The sequence below is a fragment of the Pterocles gutturalis genome, unplaced genomic scaffold (genome assembly GCF_000699245.1).
Source record: "Pterocles gutturalis isolate BGI_N339 unplaced genomic scaffold, ASM69924v1 scaffold4819, whole genome shotgun sequence".
Lineage (NCBI taxonomy): Eukaryota > Metazoa > Chordata > Aves > Pterocliformes > Pteroclidae > Pterocles > Pterocles gutturalis.
This window is the reverse complement of record NW_010130384.1, coordinates 1185-20368: the sequence shown is the minus strand read 5'-3', so window position 1 is coordinate 20368 and position 19184 is coordinate 1185. Positions and strand designations below refer to the sequence as shown.

Genomic DNA, 19184 nt, shown 5'->3' with positions numbered 1-19184 from the left:
GTATTTTTATACATGCATTTGTATATATAAAATATATACAAATATATGTTTAGCCCCCCAATAAACCAAAGATCAGCCTAAACTTTACAGAAAAATAAACTTAGGAGATCACTGATAATTCATTCCAATTATATTAAATTCATGATGAGATACACCGAAAGAAGTACTATAAAATTATATTTTCTTGTAGAAAAAACAGAATTTACACTGCAAACTTGTATCAGCCTACATTTTACTATTAACTTATTAGGCACTGAACATACAAATACAACATAACTACTAACTCGAAGCCTCTAGCTTAAGTTAAGGTTTGTTCTTATGCATGTATATAAATATACTATCTGTCCAATTCAGATGTGATCCTATAACATTATAGCCTCATAGACCTACATGTGCAAATAAAGATAAATCCAAATGTTCACAGCTAATAATCTCACTCTTACTAACACTAAGCTACTCAATATATTTTTATCTGAATGATTTTAATTTACAGTGCCCCAGAATGTTCTCACTACAGCAACCAAAGTCACATAAACACCACCAGTTATTTTAATTTTCAAGAAAGTTACCTGACTGTTTCTTGAGAACTTTTGCTAAATCTTCAATGATTTTGATGCAATCGAGTCCCTAAGACATTAAGAAAAAAAGTTGAAAGTATTTTAGGCAAACCTTTTACTACTTGCCATTAAGCTTAAGGCAGTATAATTGAGAGTTCTGTATCTTAACATATAAGTGCTAGCATCTTAACATATAAAAAGTTTATAATATGCTTAAAAGTTTATAATTTATGCTTATAAAAAGTTTATATTAGGTATGAAAATAAATTTATGTCCTTTTCCGCTGTCTACCATTGTAGTTGTTTATGCTACAAAGCACACTATTTATCTGCATAGCTAACGATAGAAGTAACAGTAGTGCAGAATTCAGAAGGAAACTGACTATTGAGAGTAGTTCTTAAACTCATGCCTAGATCAACAAAACCCCTAAATTGATCTGCCTTTGTGGCACCTATGTATGTTTTCTTCTAATATGAAAAGCTTTTATAAAATAATAAATTTGTTACACTATATAACCATAAAATTTGGCATTTATTAAAAAAAGAATATTTTCAAACCACCTCAGCAGTTTCCAGCCCATCCATTGTCATACAGATATCAAGGTCACTTTGTTTGAAGCCAAAGCCATTTTTTGAGGAGCCAAACAAATTCAGCTTAGTTCCTGTAAGAGATGTGATGGGTTATAGCCATGTATTGACACAGAATTTCAAACTGTATATAGCTTCGAGCCACAGCATGTCTTTTAATACAGGCATGAAAACATTGCTATCTTTCTATAGTACATCAAAACGTATTTTCTTATCAACTTTGCTGTTAAGGAAAGAATCTCTACTTTTATTGGTTCAAACAAGCAGCTTGACAGATCCAGAAACAAGTTCCGTTTTCTAATAATTAAATAATCAGTATGCAGGTCCAAGCTGAAATCTGAAATCAAATATGTAAGACTGCTCTCTACAGAGATTTTAAGAATATGGGACTTCATCTGTCCACATACCAGCCTCCAGCCAAAAAAATCTTTTGCTAATTTTAAAAGACTATGAACTGAAGTCCAAGTGTTACAGGTAAGAACACCAGAAACAAATAAATAAAAATTAAAATAGCTAAGTTCTGTGGATAGGTCAGATGTTGTTTCTGTATTTTAAAATATTCCAATGTTTCAGTAGGAAGGACTACAAAAAGCTTGCTGTTAAGCTGTTGTTAAGAGCAGATACAACAACAAGAAGTCTGGCTAATGAATAAGGCTAAAATAACAATTATAAAACTGTTCCTCTACTGCTTTGATTGTTTTCTCCTTAACTTGCCATTGTTCCTTCCTGCTAACATGTTGCATATATGACTAAATCAAAAAAAGACTTAAACCGAAGCCTTAAAAGACTTAAACCAGAAATTAATGTAATAAAATACAGCAATGCTGAAAAACAATATAGGTTAAATGTTCAAAACTGAAGTGTTTATTATGCTGATATGTTTTCTTGGAAAATATGAACACACCAAAGTGTAAATACAAAAGGTAGAACTGCCTAATTACCTGGAAAATCCTGTCTAATGAAGTTTTCCAAGTTTTGTCTTATATGTTCCCGAGCCTGATCCTCTACAATATTTGGAGCAAAATCATCTTAAAAAAAAAAAAAGACAACAATTCAGGCAAACTGATCATAGGAAGAGTCAACAGCAAACATTCAAATGAAAAAAATTAAGGGTTTACAGCAAGGGCAGGGAGAGAAAAAGCAACAGAAGATTCACATGTGAAGGAGAGAAAGCAAGGATGAAGTAGAAGAGAAATACCTGTTCAAAGAAAAATATTAATTAGACAAATAATGCATTTTGTCTGGTCAGAAATGGCGAGAGAGAAAGGAGGAAAGTTGAGTCACTCTGAAAAGAACAAAAGCGGAGAAGTGTTACAAAACAGCATTTTGACTCAATTTTTTCTAGAACACTGAAGCCTTTGCTCACTAAAAACCACAAGTTAAGGAACACCAATGAATTTCAAATTAGGTAGAAATGTAAAAGCATCACTCAAAAGCCCACCCAAAATTAAACTCTTAGAAATTATATTAAGATGCCTAAATGAGCAATCACACAGCCAGTGTGTGGAAGACAAACCTAACCTTTTTGTATTTCTCTAGATACAAACTACTCAGTAGTCCCTATTAAAGTCCTTAGAAATCTGAGAATTGTATTTAAGACAGTTGGATGCAACGTATCAAATAAGGTGGCCCCCTTTATAACACAACTAGCCTGTGGTTATTTCATTATTTTTTGCATTTTTTTTTACTGCACAACAATATTCAAATGAAAAAACTTACAGTAACATTGGACACAAACTTGATCTAGAATATCTGAAAATTTGGGTGTCAGTGCCGGCAGCGGGTCAAGCTCAATTTTCTTGAAGTCCTCCGGACAATCCCTTTTTAAATGACCTTCCCGTTTGCACAAACTACATACTACTGTAGGAGACTGCATGAACAGAAAACAAGATTGGTTTTAAAAACTAGAATGCTTTAATTAATTTGAGAAACACTTTCACATAACTGGTTATAGAACATAAGCAATATGTTTATGTTCTGATACAGCTTGCTTACCTTGCCCTTCGTAAAGGCTGGTTTACTGAATTCATAAAAGAGTTCAGATTCTAAACACACTTCTATTGCTGTGTTCTCTCCCGAAAGGCTTCCCTTCTCAGTAAGATCCTCTTCACTCAAATTGATCCTCAGAGCTCCCTCCACATTTTCTTCAAAATGTTTTTCCTCGTATTTATTGGGGATGCAAAAATCTTCTTCCTCCTCTGACAGTGCATCGTCATCTCCAGATCCAGTGTATGTGTTTTCTAGTTGATCTCCAGCTCTTATGATAACACTACACGATTTCTTGTTTAGAAGACTTGCTTCTTCCTCCTCATCATCTGAGTTAATAATTTGGGATATTTGACTCTGTGCTGAACGTATGAATTTTTTTGGGGATTCATCTAGTTCATCAGTACCTTCAGTGCTCTCCTCATCAATGTCGATCCTGTCATCCATTATACCACTGCACTCTAAGCCAAACTCATCACTCTCTGTAAGTGCAGCGTTTTGAAAACCTTCTAAGTCTGAAGTACTACATGTCTCTGTATCGCGCTCATTCACTGTAACGGGGAGATCTCCACTATCACTGTCTTCATCTATTCCCTGCTCAGTAGTCAAGATATTATTCCATCGGCTTTTCAGTTGTTCATGTTCTTCCTCTTCCTCCTCTTCTTCCTCTTCATTTCCACTTTCTGTCTCTTCACAACTTGGTTTAAAATCCTCATTATCTCCAGAAAGAACTTCCTCAATTATGCAGTCTGAGTCTTCATGGGCAATTCCCAAATGACTTATATCGTCAGCCAGTTCTTCTTCTGTGAAGCTTTCTGAGCCATCACACAGTTTTGAAGGATCACTTCTATGTGTCTGGGGTGTACCTGTAGTCTCCGTTATGCAATCTTTCACTACGGCTGTGTTCGTTCTACCATCCAAGTCTTGTAGCTCAGAGTTTTCACGCTTTATAGCATCTTGTACATGGTCTGGCATTTGGGATTTCTCCTCACTGGCATTTGGAGAAGATTTTTTGCTCAATTTTGCACTTTTTTTTTTTGGCAAGGCAAAATACTTATAAGTTGCTCTCAGGCAGTGAAGAATATACTCATACACCAGCTGGCTGTTCAAAGTTCTTGCCACATTCCTTTTGACTGAATATGGGTCTAGTGGAAAGAAGAAGTGAGCCAGCAGTGCAGGAGTTAACTTTTTTTTACAAAAGAATACACTTACATCCTCACAAAATTTGAATACGCCACTGTTACTCAAAGTAACATTACACAATGTGTAGGGACATAAGATCTATGAATTGTGCTGAAGACAATTTTTAAGTCTACTTAGTTACTTTTGACAATATTGAAAAAATATCCAAGAGAAACATTACTTAAATTGATTTTTTTCAAAACATATTCTATTATATTGTTGGGAATCACAGTCCAATATTGAAAAATTCCAAGTTATTGCACACAATGTCAATAGCCAAGACAGTACCCTAGAAAATTAAAGTAACAGTTCTTTCAAGTTTGTTTATATATATACCTTCCACAGCAATGCGCTTTTTAGGCCAGTCCTTTAATTCACGAGACACTGTTTCTTTGAGCCGTATACTAATAACCAAATCAGCCATATTGAACTCCAAGGCATAGAAACGAAGCAGTTCTACCCAGAGCTGACCAGCAGGTGCTGAACACTGCTGTCCTGAACCAAATACTAAGGGAACCTGTCAATTACAGAAGAAAAGCTTAAATAATGTTTAATGCACACGTGCTTAGTTGTTATACTTCCTTGTATTTTATCTGTAAGATACTATTACAAAATTTATAGTTGCTTCTGTACTCCTACAATTGCAATAAAAACTGCAATTAAAAAATTAGAAGAGATAGTATAAACTCAGATTATAAAAATCAAAATGAAAGATTGCAGCAATGGCAAAGAATAGCATGAATGACTAATAACAATTGCTTACGTGTTTATGCCATAATTTATAAATCCCCAAGAAAATATCACACCTAATCTAATTGGACAGAATGGAGTATATAGCCTATTTTTTAGCAAAGCCTAAACTGTATTGTAAACTGTCGTAACATGCATATAGTGATACTGTTTTTGCAAGGTTATTATGAAATAAATAATTTGTAAGAACAGTTCAAAGCCAAGAGGAAATATTTTTCAAATGCTTAACCTAATTCTGAGATAAAATTTATTCAACTGTCTATAGATTCTCCCCAGCAGATTAAAATCCAGGGTCTTATCAAAGAGCTTGAAACAACACCTGTTTTCCTTCTAGCTTCTTAGCATCAGGAGGTAAGCATAGGAAGCATGGTATCAAGCAGTCATGCAATCTCTTCATTCAGCTCATGGTTTTGCAACATAAACACAAAACAATAGAAGATGATTCTTTTTCTGAGAACAGCCATGACTGGTAAACTACTACTGAAGTAAATTAAATGGTTCAGACCTTGCCCCTTCTAGGGGAAGTTTGTTGTGGCAAATCAGAATCATTGGTGGGGTTATGCTCCCAAACCACAGCATCATTCTCAACTTCTTTCAGATGAAAATTATTTATTTTATTTAATGAGAATCCTCCAATCTAAAGGAAAAAAAAAAAGAAACATACAGCTAAACATCATGTGAACTTTAAATCTTTCCCTCTCATGGTAGTAAGCTAAATTAAAACAGAACAAAGTTTAAAAATAGCTGTTCCATGCCTATAATATGCCCCAATCTGCTTCTCTCTTCTCCCTACACTTCTCTACAAAAAGTTCTCTAGAGTTTAGTGCTTTTTGGAAGCATATCTGTATGTCATAGAACCTTGTCTTTGCATATTACACAAGCATAAATATGTATTTTTGAATTATATGGCCATATACTATATGACCTTTTCTCTCAGAGCAGAGAGGCTTTGGGAATGAGTGAGTCATGTACTGAAGGAATTGCTAACTGCAAGGCCCAGGTAATTGGTTATGGGAACTGGAACATACACACTAAATATAACAGGTTGACTATAAGAAGAAAAATAGGTGCCGTGACTATAACACCTGAATGATGTCCTGGAGAATTGGATTCTGAATTTGTGTCTGTAATACAACTCCTGATATTAAGACACATTTCAACTTCTAACCCCAAGAAATACATGCTCTAAACCCCTAGCCTGATCCCTCAGGCAGATATCACACCAGTGTGCTCTCCAACTGTGGTCAACATTTTGAAGAATTAGATGTCAAAATCCAAGATGTTGTTCTGGGATGTAGCTATGTGAATTCAAGAGTTTTCAAGAGTCTCGAAGCAAGGCTGAAGAAATGAGGAAAAAGCTTGTTATGAAGTGTATTATTCAATGCTCAGCTATCCTTACAAAAGGGGTAACAGAACACTTAACTCAATGACTAGGACTGTGAATTGCATTCTTACAGCTAAGTACACAAAGGTTAGATGTAGTTTGGCTGAACTCCTGCATGGTTCTTTCCTGCAAAATGGCTGGCTCTCATTCATACTATTCATTGTACCAATACACATACCCATGCTCCCAAATAGACAGGTAGGAAAGGCTCTTTCCTCTGTTGTAGAAAGAAAATAACCATTAAAGCGAACACATAAGGTGACAAGCCTCCTTCTTCAGGACGATCAACACAGCACAGCTGTAAAAATAAATTGAGCAGTCATTATAGATTCAAGTAATACCATGAAAAATATCTTTTAATGACTGCTCAGAAGTCTTTCTCTTTAAATACTGACAGAAACTCAGACTTCTTTGACCTCTGGTGAAATGGGCTTTGTTCTCAAGGCCTGCATATTTACCAGAGTTGTGTTATTACCATAATATTCCCAGTGCAAGAGCCATAGGATGCAGACTGGCAAAACAGACATCATACAGCACATTTGCAAAACTGATGACTCATTTTGTGTAGATATAGTACAAATCAAAAGTTTTTCAATGTTTTTTCTTAAACCATGTTGTAATTGCAGGCACACAAAGTTTTAAAATAAGTTATTATAATTCACAAGAAATTTTTTTATCTACATATGAAAACAAGCAGCTTTTTCTTTCAATTTTTTTCATGATGGATTATGTTTATGGGAAACTGGTAATCTGTTTCATATACATTCCTCTGACTTGTTCAGTAACAGAGCAGCATACTTACAGTCTGCATGCCACTCGCTGAAGCTTAAAATTCTACTTCTGAAATTTAGTGGAACATTTCAACACACAAATTATATAATTTAGAAAAATTACAATTAATAAAAACTTTAAATATCCTTTTTCCAACTCTTTTTTTCTAAAGACAGTTTCAACAACTGTTTTCTAAACCATAACGACGGTCTTACCAGCGTAATATCAATGTTCATTCAATATGCATTCACAGATAGGAGAATACAAATGACTCTTACCTTTGCCCAGTACCTGAAGGCAATCACTAAAGGTACTACAGTAGGTTCCAGTTTTCCAAGGGTAGCCAAATGGTTTGTCGTCAGACAAGCACTCTCATTCCCTGCACTCACTTTACAAATAAGGCCACTAAAACACAAAAAGAAACAAAGTAAAAGATCTTGGAGGTTTTGTAAGAATAGCCATAGGTCAGATGACATCTCACAAAACAGAGTAGCAGAAGGCTGCAAGAAAAGACTTAACAGCCTCTCAAAGACAGTATATCTACATTAAAAGAAGCATGGAAAACCAATTTGATCTATGGTAAGGTTGAAAATATATGCATTATAATTTTATATAAAAGTGTGTTCAAATACAATTCAAATTTAAGTATGTTTCTAATGATACTAATTCACTGAAGTAAAACAAACAAAAAAAAAAGATGACAGTACTAATTTCCTTCATGAATCAAAAACATCTTCCCATACCAGACCCATCAGAAAAGAATTTATATGCACAGCACAAGAAACATTTCCAAACAGTGAAAGATCAGGTAGCAGCAAATAACCGCTAATATTTCTGTATCAGTAGCTGTTTATACAATGTTTCATGAATCTTAAATTATATCCATTAAATGGGCAAAATAAAATGTCTTTCACTTGTTCTCAAAATATTAGTGAAGCTAAGCAAACTGATCTTTCCCTTACAGAGATCCATAATTTAATCTGGTATCTACATTACCTATAACGAAGAAAAGTTTCTGCTTTAGCAGTTATCCCAAATGACAGGGTAAGGGTACATGCTGGAAGCCATAATGGTTGAAGGGATTGGGAAATACACAGCTGAGGACAGAACAACCCTTACCCTCTTATTCTAGGCTAGGAATGACTTGCCCATGAGTGTTAGTTTGTTTCAAGATCCATGGAACTGTAATAATTTAGTACAGAAACGTCATTTTTCAGATGTTGGTACATTTAATTTACATTGCTAAATACTATGAGAACACACAAAGTGACAACTGAGACCTTTGCTTTTCTCTGCACACCACCACTGGTATTCTAGCATGGAAATCTGCATCAACTTCCGCAAAAGATTCTAGGGGAGAGAAAGAAAAAGAAGAAGCCACGTTAAGCACAGTCTTGACAAAAAAATATGTTGAACTGGTTGCCACTAGAGGACCACAGCTAGAACCAAAACCTCTTAATAAAATGACTAATTTTGAGACAAATAAACTTAGATTAATCCTGTCACCCTTTTAAAGCAAGTTTTTAATATGTGATGGGAAGAGTATGGTCTATATGATAAGCACTGTTAAGACAATACTGAAGAGAAAAAGGAACTTTTCAAATTATATACACAGTAGGTATAATTAAGTGTGTATATTTTGGTTTAGTGCTGGCTTCAGTAATGGAGGCATACAGACAGACTAATGACATCTGTAAAACAACACTAGTGTGAAAGATGAAAAAACACAGTGTTATCTCAGTACTAAACAGAATTAAAATATCCAAGTTTATTTTCCCTGATAATCTAGAAATGCTCTAAGTAAGTATAGAACAGGCTTACTGATATAGTCTTCTTGCTTTGCTTAATTTTTTTTCCCCTCTTATTCTTTATACAGGTTTCCAAATACAATTCAGCTATATTTTTATCTTAACCATAAAAAAGTACAGATGCCACTGCAGTCCTTTCTCTGAGTGGAGTTTAATGATCCAAACTGGGTCAGGTAGGAAGGAAACTATGAAACAATTTTAGATACCCAGCTCAAAAATTCTGAAATTGAGGTTTTCTTGATGTTACCTAGCCATTTGAACACCTGACTTCCTTGAAAAACATCTTGCTTTTGCCACTGAGGTTCCTCAAACACCTTATCTTCTATGACACCCAGAAAAAGGGAATGCACAGGATGTTAATGCAAATACTGGTTGCTTTCAAAACACATTAGAGATCCTAACTCCTTGTGGGATCTGGGTCTTCATTCCTCCAGTCTGGCTGTACAATAACTGCATTTTCAAAGACTATAATGGTCATTTGACCAGACAAGAAGATGCACATACAATGGAGGGTGGGGTGGCAATGAGAAAAATCCAGGTCAGTAAACATATGCGTGTTTAATATAAATGATTGGAACCACAGGGTCAGATTTCCCAACGGTGGGCATAAAGCAAGGCAAGAAAGTAGTAAAGATACTTTTTGCAATCCGCATTTAAAAGGACAGAATTTATTTTCCATAATTTCATTTTTTTGTTGCCTGCATATGCTTGAATTGGTCTGAGTAAGTGCATTTTTTTTAAGATCTTAAACTTTACTTGCCTGTATTAGTGTACAGAGTTTCATTCATTACCTGAAAAAAAATGTGGCTGTATGGAGTCATTTGTACATGGCCTCACTGCACTAACAGGCATGTGCACATAATTATAGGAAAAAAGACCACAATCTGAAATTATGTTACAACTTTCTGATCACACGTTAGAAGACCTTAGGCTACTTTCTGTGCTATACATGGCTGATAAAGCAGTCTGGAGAAAGAAATACAGCACAGTCATCCTGAAGTTTAATGACAACTTACAATGTAGAAGAAAACCTCACACTAGAAATTCCTCATATCAACACAAATAATGGGACTTCAATAGTCACAAAACTGAATACCAAACCAAAGTTAGTTCTGACAATGTGTTATTTCCTGCAGTATTTTTCAGTCTCACATCTTTCTAAACAGATGTGTAGCATGTAGTTTACCTGTTCAACAGAGGTGGAATTCAACAATACTAAGCAGTAATAGTTTAAAGGGAATTGAGAAGGCAGCAATTTTCTCTTACCACTGTTCTGGAGACTTTCTTGCACAAGTAAGAGAACGTCTGGTTGAGTCATCTGTCAATAAAAGTGATAAACTTGTTTTCACAGCTGTCAAAAAGGTGATTTGCCACAATAAAAAAAAAAATTAATACACTGCCCCATGGCCACTTCTGTTTTTCTTCAAAAGAGAAACAAAATAACAGCAGCTGAGAAAAAAAATGCTTTTAGCCCTTGGTTATCATTAAATTGCACCAAAAGGAACACAAACTCCACTTATTTTCTATTTAAAAAAACTTCTGCAGTAATTGTAAATAAAGCTATTTTTACCTCTATCAAAGACTCGGCTGTGGAAAAAAATCCACCAACAGAAATACTATTTCTGTGTGCTTAAACATAATTTTCTTCTGACATACTGGATCTATGTCACATCAAAGATTGGAATCATAGCTCTTTAAAATTATATGCACTTTATGAACGTGGATCATTCTTTTCCCCTGCAACATTTCCTCCTTTGTTTCCTTGAGGAAATGCTAGATTTTAACTATGAAAATACCAAATCAACTGCAGCAGAAATAAGTTTAAGTATGGAATCAAAAGCTTTTCACAGTCCTTAATTTCTTGTCAGTGTTCAAGCACAAAGATGTATAGAAACACCTAGCATGTGAAACGAGACTTTAAATTACTCTACATATAAATGATATAAGATGGTTTCATGGCTCAAAAATAACCTACAAATCAAAAACTTTGACCTGCATATATCAGTACAAACACAAGATCATGGAAGTGCTATTTAATCCAGCTGTAAGGGAAAACAAATTATGATCTGTCTCATAGGACTGCTAGGAGTACAGATGCTTAAGTGTTTTCACTTTTTCAGAGGGAAGATTTGACAGAACACAAAGCTGTATTATAGCGCTTGACCATTACTGGTGTATAAAGCAAGGAATGTTATTTTAAGACCATTCTAATGTGGTAGCTCTGTTTTACCCAATGCATTTATCCTTTTAATCCCTTTATCACTGAGTGTAGTGATAGGACAAGGAGTAATGGGTATAAACTGAAAGAGGGTAGATTTAGACTAGACATTAGGAAGAAGTTTTTCACTGTGAGGGTTGTGAGACACTGGAACAGGTTGCGCAGGGAAGTTGTGGATGCCCCATCCCTGCAGATGTTCAAGGCCAGACTGGATGAGGCTTTGAGCAACCTGGTCTAGTGGAGGGTGTCCCTGCCCCTGGCAGGGGGATTGGAACTTGATGATCTTTAAGGTCCTTTCCAACCCAAACCATTCTATGATTCTATCATTCTTGGAATCTATGATTTTTATAAAAAGTGCTACCACGACACTCTAAGTTATATTTAAACTATAATTTACATAAAGGTGCAAACATTCAAAACCACTTAGATATACTTAATAAAATGGTCTTACTTACACTGGCAGGAAACTGGATATCTATATTTATGTCTGAAGTTTTGAAACCAAATCTGCTACAGGAGGAACCATACAATCTTAATGAGCAGTCTGCAACAAAAAGAATTATACTGCATTTACTCTATACCCATTCTAAGTGTAGCTACTTTACAACGCTGTCAGTGGATGTTAAACCTACACCTAGTTTTGATAACCACAAGAAACAAAGAAGCGTCTTCCAACAGCACAGAACTGTGTTGGTAAATTCTGCTTTCCATGCTGTTGCTAGTAAAGGCTTATTATGAATGCCCCCATGTCCTGTTCATCTTCACTACTTCAGGTCTGTTTGGGTTACAAGCATCACTGTAATTTAATTCTGATACAGGGTTATATTGCCACATCATGTCATTTAACAGAATAGTAACTAAATATACTGTTTTAGAATTTAGCTAGACAAGGTTTTAAACTAAGCTCTCACTTTATGAGCTGTTGGGTTTGGTTGTGTGCTGGTTTGGTTTTTTATAAATTGGCATTTTTGGAATTTAAAACAAATTGCAAATAATACCTGGCAATTTTTCACGCAGTAAGTTTTCCATCACTGCTTTAATGTTGAGTCTTCCTTCTAGATCTTCATTATTTAAGCCAAACTCCTGCACTACATTTTCAATAGCAACACCAATAGCTTGTATCTGGGAAGGTGTTGGAGGAGGCAGAGCGGTCAGCAGTTGTTCTTCTTGCTTTTCCTTTAAAGATAATAAGACTGACACTTTAATGATTTTCTTGAGTTGCTTAATGTGCTAGAATGAATGCCTGCAACTCATCCCAAGTAACACCACTATAGGTTTTCCAGATAATGAGACAACTGGAAGCAAGAACATCAAGAGAGAAACTGTGACAGGTATAAAGAATTAGATATTCCAGGAGGCTTCAGTAATGTGCAGAGGTATATACATGTATTTGGAACATTAACAAAAGTCATCAACTCTTTCATCACCTATGAAGTGGGAAAGGAGATAGTGGTCAAAGAGGAAGAAACAGAAAACCTGCAGAAGACAAACCACTTCAAGCTGAGGAAGCAAAATGAACAGAAGACATTTAATTAAAAAAAATAGAAAGAAAAATTGAGGGCATGCTGGAAGTTATTTTGATGTTTATGTTCAAAACAAACCTATCTCCTTTACATACAAACAAGTCAGTAATATTCCAACAAATTCTTAATTTCATCTGCAGTATTTCTGAATTGAAATCTTCACCCTGACATATAGGTTAAAATTTCTAATTCTGCCATACCAACTATATTTGCTTATTGCTACACCCCACTGCCCTGGACTTGATCAAAAGTCTTAATTGTTGAAATATGCCAATCAAATATACATTAAGAATACACATAACTAGTCTACAAGAAGAAATATAGAACAGTGAAACAGAAAAGTCAGCTGGTACAGCTTTTCTATTATACTTCAATCACTAGTAAGAAAATATTACCGAGTTGTACTTTAAATAAGGACTTCTTTTAACAATAAGAGGCATGAAAAAGTAAATTAAAAAAAAAAATTAAATTCCAAAGCTGAGGGCAGAAGCAAAGTCCAGGTCCCAAGTTTATTGTTTGAACCAGTATCACTAAGTAACACTCCAGAAGATTCAAACACAGTAAAAAATAAATGCAGAATTATTTTAGAAGCTGTGCAATTTCATTGTCATTAGAAGGGCAAGGACAGTTTCATAAATCTGCATGTTATACTTCTTGTCCTTAACTCACCTTTAGGTTTTTCTTGTGTCTTTTCTCTTTAATATGTTTATGAGCAAAAGCCACTGACTCAATCAAAACATCACACAATTTGCAGGTATATTTTGCTGACGGGTAGCTTCGAGGTTGCTAAAATAAAGACAGTAAGAAACCCTAAAATATAGAAAGATATGACCTTCATTTCATTCAACACCCTTGCTAAGTTGAACAACTAACTCCGAAGTCCAGAAATACTCACTTCAGCTTTGCTAACTCCATCTTTACAGTCAAAAAGTTTGTATACCAAATATAACGCCAGGAGAATGGTGGCACTGGGTTAATCAAGCCAAATACCTTGTCTTTTACAGCAGAAAATACCCCAATGCCTATGGAAGAATATATTAACAGAACACACACACAATAAAGCTTTTCTGGTCTGCTGCCCCACCATCTAGTGATCTGATGTTAATTCATGAACCTGAGCAGCCATCTTTTGCGCTGCCAAACCAAGATTTATTATAGTAAAAAACCAAAGGATAACCTACCTTCTCTTGACAATTCATTAACAGCACCCATTTTGTATGTTACATTAATTCTGTAACTAGACTTCCCAGCTACAGTCAGAGAAATTGATCAAAATGTACCATCCATATTGTATTTACAGACAAAAAAATAGGAGAGAACTAAACAATAAAGACAGTGGCACCTTCTTCAGTCTATAAATGCAGTCTCGCTTCAATCTTTCTTCAGCTTGCTGCAACCCTAGAAGTTCTTTTGCCGACAGCACAGATTCATCTATGACTGGACCATCCACTTCATCTTGATCATACTCATCTTTTCTAGTTCTTCTCGATCTTCCTGGTTTCCTAAGCTTCTTCATTTCTTATAAAAAGTTATGAAAACAAATACGTCAGAGTACCACACAGCATTTTGTTTTTTTCTTTGATTACTGTTCTACTTAAGTGCAAGTCAAAGAAGTTACAAATCATCTACCCTGCATGGTTTCATAATCTGTTCTGTGCAAGTCTGCTAATAACAGAAGTGTATGTTTATGTCATAACCTATGGTAGCTTTGTTCCGAACTACTAAAACCCACTAATTTGTCCCACTGAAGTCATGGACCTTATTTAGATAGCTTTCTTAAAACTGGCAAAAAAGAAAAAAACCTAAATGCAGTAGATTTTACTGCCCACGCGAGACATACCTGTATGCCATTATAATGAAAAGGTAGAATATATCCAAAGATTTCAGGATGTCTGGGCAGACTTAGGTAGATGAACAAGCTAGAAAGTGAACTGACCCCCAGAACACTACGAACATCACAGAATTAGTGAGTGTAGGCCAATCTGAAAGATTTATAAAAGCTAACAGCACTACAATATAGGACTGCCATGGCTTAGCTGATATACAATTTATTATCACCAATAATAACTGCCTGTGAGTGTCACTTGCCTTTCATTTAAACCAGCGTATGGATCAGTATTGCCTTCACATTATGAAGTAGACAAGTGGAAAAAAAAATAACCCTTATTGGCTACATAAGTCAATAAGCAATGAATTTGCTAAGCATTTGCACACATTGCTTGATAAAGCTATACAACTGGCAGAATAAACATGCTTAGACAGCTTGTTATATTTACAGCAAAAGTTCTGGAAAAAATTAATGTAAATACCACTTCTACTTTTAAGCAAACTTTGTCATCATAGCAGGAATTGCTACTGGTCCAAAGAATACCTGTAAAAATAATCTAGGAACTAATATATACACAGGCCAGATTTTCACACATAACTTTAGATCACATCTTACCTTTCACTTGAAATGCTATACAGGATGTCCAGATGCATGGAATTTCTAAAGTTCCCTGCTTCTGAGAAAGTTTATGCACCCTCCTTAGACTCCAAAAGCCTTACCACAGTATGAGGCTTTAATTTGTAATAATTAAAAAAAAAAAAGATAAAACACAATTGGTCTACTGAATACATTTACGAAGTTTCTTTCCTGTGGCCACAATTTTTGTCTCTAATAATTGGCAAAAGGGAAACAATCTGGTGGTGTATATTCAACCAGTTGTTTCACTCAGTTCACTAAGCAGTATGCATGTGCTAGTGTTTCAAACAAGAACAGGACAAGCACGGTAATATAATTTATTTTAGCAGCAGCACAAATTTATGCTGCAATAAAAAGAACTGAGGCTTAATAGGTTGCGAGGGCAGTACTCCAAAGGAAGCTTCAAGAAGCAGAAACAGAAGTCTGAGACCTTGAACTTTACACATCCCTTCCATTTTCCATGCTGACTCTTGTACTTAAACTCCTAAGAACCTGCCACAGTTGTTGGACTACATTTTTCCTGGTCAGTGTAGACAGAATTTGGAGAAAAATGTGTATTAAATGAACGTCTTTGCAGGAAGACATGTGACAATTTACCAATTACTTCTGTAACCACTAAGTAACTTTAAAAAAAATCACATAATAAATAAATACTTCTAATATTTGGTAGTTACAGTAGTGACAATCTAATTATAGGTTAATGACTAAATAAAGTATTAAAGGCAAGTTAAAGTTAAAGCTCCTGATAAAAAATCAGTGCCTCAGAGATCTGGTAAACTTCCTTATAAGGAAGCTACAGCAAAAAGTCATAAAGGTAAAGGAAAGAGGCAACTGCATAAGAGATCTAAGTAAAAGGGAATGCTAAAAGAAACCTTTATAGTAATTGTTTGCTCCTTGACATAGGATTAGAGGTTTTGAAGTGACCTCAAGAGGTGAGCTATGTCATGCCTGTGCTTCACAGCAGGATGAAGTGAATCTGAGCAGTGTTCACCTAGCCTGTTTCTTAAAGGCCTTCAGGTACATACTCCATGAGGTGCTCAGACAACCTCCCCCATACTTCAGTAGCCTTTTTGCCTTTATTCCTCATCTGAACCTTTCTTGCTCCAGTTAGGCCCATTGCTTTGTGTCCCATCTATTGGAAAGACACAAGCCAGATTACTGCATCAGCTTTTTGATAACCTTCTAGACAGCTGAAGACTGCTCTCATGCCTTCCTACCCTTTCCTTTTGCAGAGAGACTGGGGATTGTTTACAGATTGTGTAGATTCTATGTGCCCTGGCATTCTTCTTGCTTTTCTCTGAGCTGTTTCCATTTTATTCATTCAAGTGGAGTGCCAAAGCTTGACAGAGCACTGTAACTGAGTTTACCAAAGACTAACAGAAAAATGAGCACTTAGGCTGTGGGTCTGTTTTCATGCCTCACAAGACAGTGACACTGACTACTTGTACTACTAGTTCTGATTCACTACTATTTCAGATTATTCTCTGAAAAAACATACCACTTTATAATACCTTTTCTCCTTTATTTGTACAGTTGATATTCCTACTTCAACAGTGGCATTTGCACATATTTCTGTTGTATTTCATCTTATATATAGGTCATTTCTCCAATTGTGCAAACTTATATTGACAAAATCTTTAAGTATTTCTGAGTATAGTTATCCAAATAGCTCTGCATGTCCCTTGTATTAATTTAATCTAGAGAATTTTCCTCTAGTTTACTCACAGGACTGTCATGTAAGAGTGTCTAAAGTACTACAGTACTAGTACTAGCAGTATCTACCAACTGCTTCTCCACATCCACAGGTGACTTAGCACCATTTTAAACAAATAAATTAGAAGGACTTGGCATTCTTTTTTCTTGACACATCCATGATTACTGCTACTCATCTCTTTGTTACCTTTCAAATACTTATAGTAGGTTACAATATTTGTTCCAGAACAGATTCCCAAGATTAAAGGTGCATACCGTTTTTTTAATCCCACCTTTAAGAGACACTTGCCCTTTCCTATACACCAAAAGTTCACTTCTCCTGAATAAGTTCTCAGGTATGATTGCCTGTGGTTCCAAAAATCTACTTCAGTGAGTCCCTGAAGTTTCACAGAATAAAGTTCATCAGACCCAGCAAATTCGAAAACAAACTTGTGAATGCATACTACTCTGCTCTCTCCTCATCTGAGTTTGATCTTAAGTGCGCAACTTACTTCTAACAATAAGAGACACTGGGCACCTGCTCATAGCTTATCTTTTCTAGTCAGAGCTGTTACAAAGTGAAAGGACATTAAAGCACTTCCTGGTAGCAACCAGCAATAGCGTTCCTTCTCAGCACGGGGGCAGATCAATACTGTCTTTGACCCCCAGTCTTAATTAAAACAACACAGGTTTCTTGCTAACAGGCAGTTGTTCTGTGTTAGCAGCACTTGATCTGTACCTTAGTCTTTCTTATTTTAGCTAGTTATATTCTCTTTAAAGCTTCCTCTTTCTGCTTTGATCTACTTAGACTTCCTTCTGGGGCTTACATTCAATGAAGGTCTTATGATATTCATCACTTTATCCTCCCTTAGCCTGTTCTTTCTTGCAGTTCAATACTACAGGACTTATACTCTCATTATTACTACCAATGGCCCATAGAGAAGCTCAATATGAAGAAAGAATTAGTTTTGTGTTATTGCTGTATCACTGTTGCTAGTATTAAGTTCTCACAATACCTATGAAGCATTGTTTCAATCTTCATTAAGATATGTTGTTACAGACTTTATTGGTAGCTCCAAAATATTACCCTGTATCAATTTAACTGAAACATCCCTTATCATCTTGACAGAGTCAACCAACTTGTACCTGGAAAACTGCAAAGAGGGATGTTGCAATCTGCTTGCACGTACCACATATAAACTAACTTACAAGGACAACACAATTTACAAAGTTCAGAATCATTTGCTGTAACAATTTGTTTAAAGTGCTGTAGTACAGTACAGTCAGTAGTTTGCAATATATGGCAGAAGAAAACTTTTTTTTTCTTTCAACAGTGAATCTTGAAATTTTACTCTTCAGTAACACACATAGAAAGCTACTTGACTGGATAGCTATGTAAAAACAAACAAACTTGTCAATTACCAGAGCTTCCTTTCTGCATGTCTGGCACATTTTCACTCTTAAAGTCTTCCCGAAGTTGTCTTAAAATCCTGTTTCCAGCACCTTCAGCCTCAGGAAAAGAGTCCCTTCTTGTCCTGCTGTGCCAGGCAACAGATCTGTACCCTCTCCAGCTCTCAGAAGTACCACGGTGGTCATCAGATATCCACTTCTTAATTTGGTCTCTTTGGGTATCACTTAACTTTGACCCTTGACTGTAAGTTGTGTTTTTAAGTGAATGTGGGCTACTCAAAGCACTACGTGGCCCTCGCCTGGGACTGCTTCCATAATGACCTGATGTTCCCTTTTTCTTTTGCAGGCTGGTGCCTATTTTATTGCTATGGTCATTTCCATATTCATCCATGTCTCGGCAGTCTTTCTTTAAGGGACTTCCTTTTAATTCTTCTTGATGTAAAGTTTCCTGTTCCTTATTTTGTTTAGCAAAGCGAGGTTTTGCAGCATCTCCCATGGTTATTGCTGTTCAATGTAGTGACTCCCACCTAGACATTAAAAAGTTAAAAGTTGTATTTTAAAATTAATCAAGCAGTAAACATTGGTTACTATTTGTCACGGTCAACAATCAAAGCCCTGGCTCTGTAATACCATAGAGCCAAGCAAGTCTTGGTGGAAAGCAAAATTTGCCCCAACCAAACAAAAGGCAGTTCAGAACTCAGCTGGGTTTCTCTGTCCCCTCCCAACCTCTTGTGCACCCCCAGCTTACCCACTGGTGGGGTGGTGTGAGAAGCAGAAGAGGCCTTGGCTCTAGGTAAGCACTGATCAGCAGTCACAAAAACATCCCTGTGTTATCAACACTGCTTCCAGCAC

General features: G+C 35.8%; 1 protein-coding gene across 1 annotated transcript; it reads right to left on the bottom strand.

Moving 5' to 3' along the window:
- Positions 1-569: 569 nt before the first annotated feature.
- Positions 570-18828, bottom strand: ZCCHC6 (zinc finger, CCHC domain containing 6; the record flags this gene model as incomplete). Its single annotated transcript, XM_010080203.1, has 16 exons — positions 18345-18828; positions 14109-14284; positions 13436-13552; positions 12242-12419; positions 11699-11787; positions 10292-10343; positions 8498-8567; positions 7496-7622; positions 6625-6744; positions 5568-5699; positions 4649-4829; positions 3140-4275; positions 2864-3014; positions 2086-2172; positions 1118-1218; positions 570-627 (listed from the first exon to the last, which is right to left on the bottom strand). Coding segments are annotated over exons 1-16 (3259 nt in total), but the record flags the coding sequence as incomplete, so codon positions are not given.
- Positions 18829-19184: the final 356 nt, after the last annotated feature.